This window comes from Trichechus manatus, unplaced genomic scaffold (assembly GCF_000243295.1).
Source record: "Trichechus manatus latirostris isolate Lorelei unplaced genomic scaffold, TriManLat1.0 scaffold00222, whole genome shotgun sequence".
Classification (NCBI taxonomy): Eukaryota; Metazoa; Chordata; class Mammalia; order Sirenia; family Trichechidae; genus Trichechus; species Trichechus manatus.
In genome coordinates, this window is record NW_004444158.1 from 2,921,683 (window position 1) to 2,922,759 (window position 1,077).

Sequence of the window (1,077 nt, forward strand, 5' to 3'; positions counted from 1 at the left end):
TTAATCACTGCACCATCAGGGCTCCTCATTAGTCATTAGAGAAATGCAAATCCAAACTACAAAGAGATACCATCTCACCCCAACATTACTGGCACTAATTAAAAAAAACCCAGAAAATAACAAATGTTGGAGAGGTTGTGAGGAGACTGGAACTCTTATGCACTGCTGGTGGGACTGTAATACGGTAAAACAACTATGGAAAACGATATGGTGCCTCCTTAAAAAGCTAGAAATAGAAATATCATATGATCCAGCAATCCCATTCCTAGGAATACATCCTAGAGAAATAAGGGCCGTCACACAAATAGACAGATGCGTACCCACGTTCACTGCAGCACTTTTCACAACAGCAGGAAGAAGGAAACAACCTTGCTATTGTGGAAAGGGGGAGAGTGCTGACACATTGCAGGGGTTACAACCAATGTCACAGAACAATTTGTATATAAATTTTTGAATGAGAAACTCATTTGCGCTGTAAACTTTCAACTAAAGCACAATAAAAATTAAAAAAGAGTTTCTGTTGACTTAAATTCTGGATCATTAACATTAGTGGGACTCTACCTAATCATAAATATTTATCTCCAGACAGAGAAAGTACATGTTAACAAAAACTAAACACATACCAAGTTTTTGCTCTATTAGTTTCAGATTTTTCTCTTGTTCATCGAGTTCTTGCTTTTTCTTCTTCATATCAGGAGTGTGAAGGTACTCCAACTGTCCATTAAGGTCCTTATTCACACTGCCCAGCTTGCACACAGCCGAGCGGTATTGTTGAAGAAGATCTGCAAAGAAACCAAAGACACTCGATTAAACTATTGATACCATGTCAAGGACAGAAGGATTAACATCACATAGGTACTGTGTGACAGTAACATGTAGGAACTACTTTTAATCCACAAAATATTCAATGCAAACAAATGAAATAAAAACCATCATTTATTCCTCAGCACAATATCAGTATTTGTTAAATTTTAGTTCTCTCTGATTGCTTGATTTAACAAATTTATTTCTGTGTCAGGGAAGAGTTTTCTATATAAAAGTGCTCTACCAACTGGATCACTCTCAGTCAATGTTTAC

General features: G+C 36.7%; 1 protein-coding gene across 1 annotated transcript in view; it reads right to left on the minus strand.

Moving 5' to 3' along the window:
- Positions 1 to 546: 546 nt before the first annotated feature.
- The window catches only part of SMCHD1 (structural maintenance of chromosomes flexible hinge domain containing 1), a 140,084-nt gene continuing 139,553 nt past the window's right edge, over positions 547 to 1,077 (minus strand). The window contains exon 45 of the mRNA XM_023742898.1: positions 547 to 802. Within this exon, the coding sequence (XP_023598666.1) occupies positions 562 to 802 (241 nt within the window). The 3' untranslated portion in view covers positions 547 to 561. The remainder of the gene's footprint in view (positions 803 to 1,077) is intronic.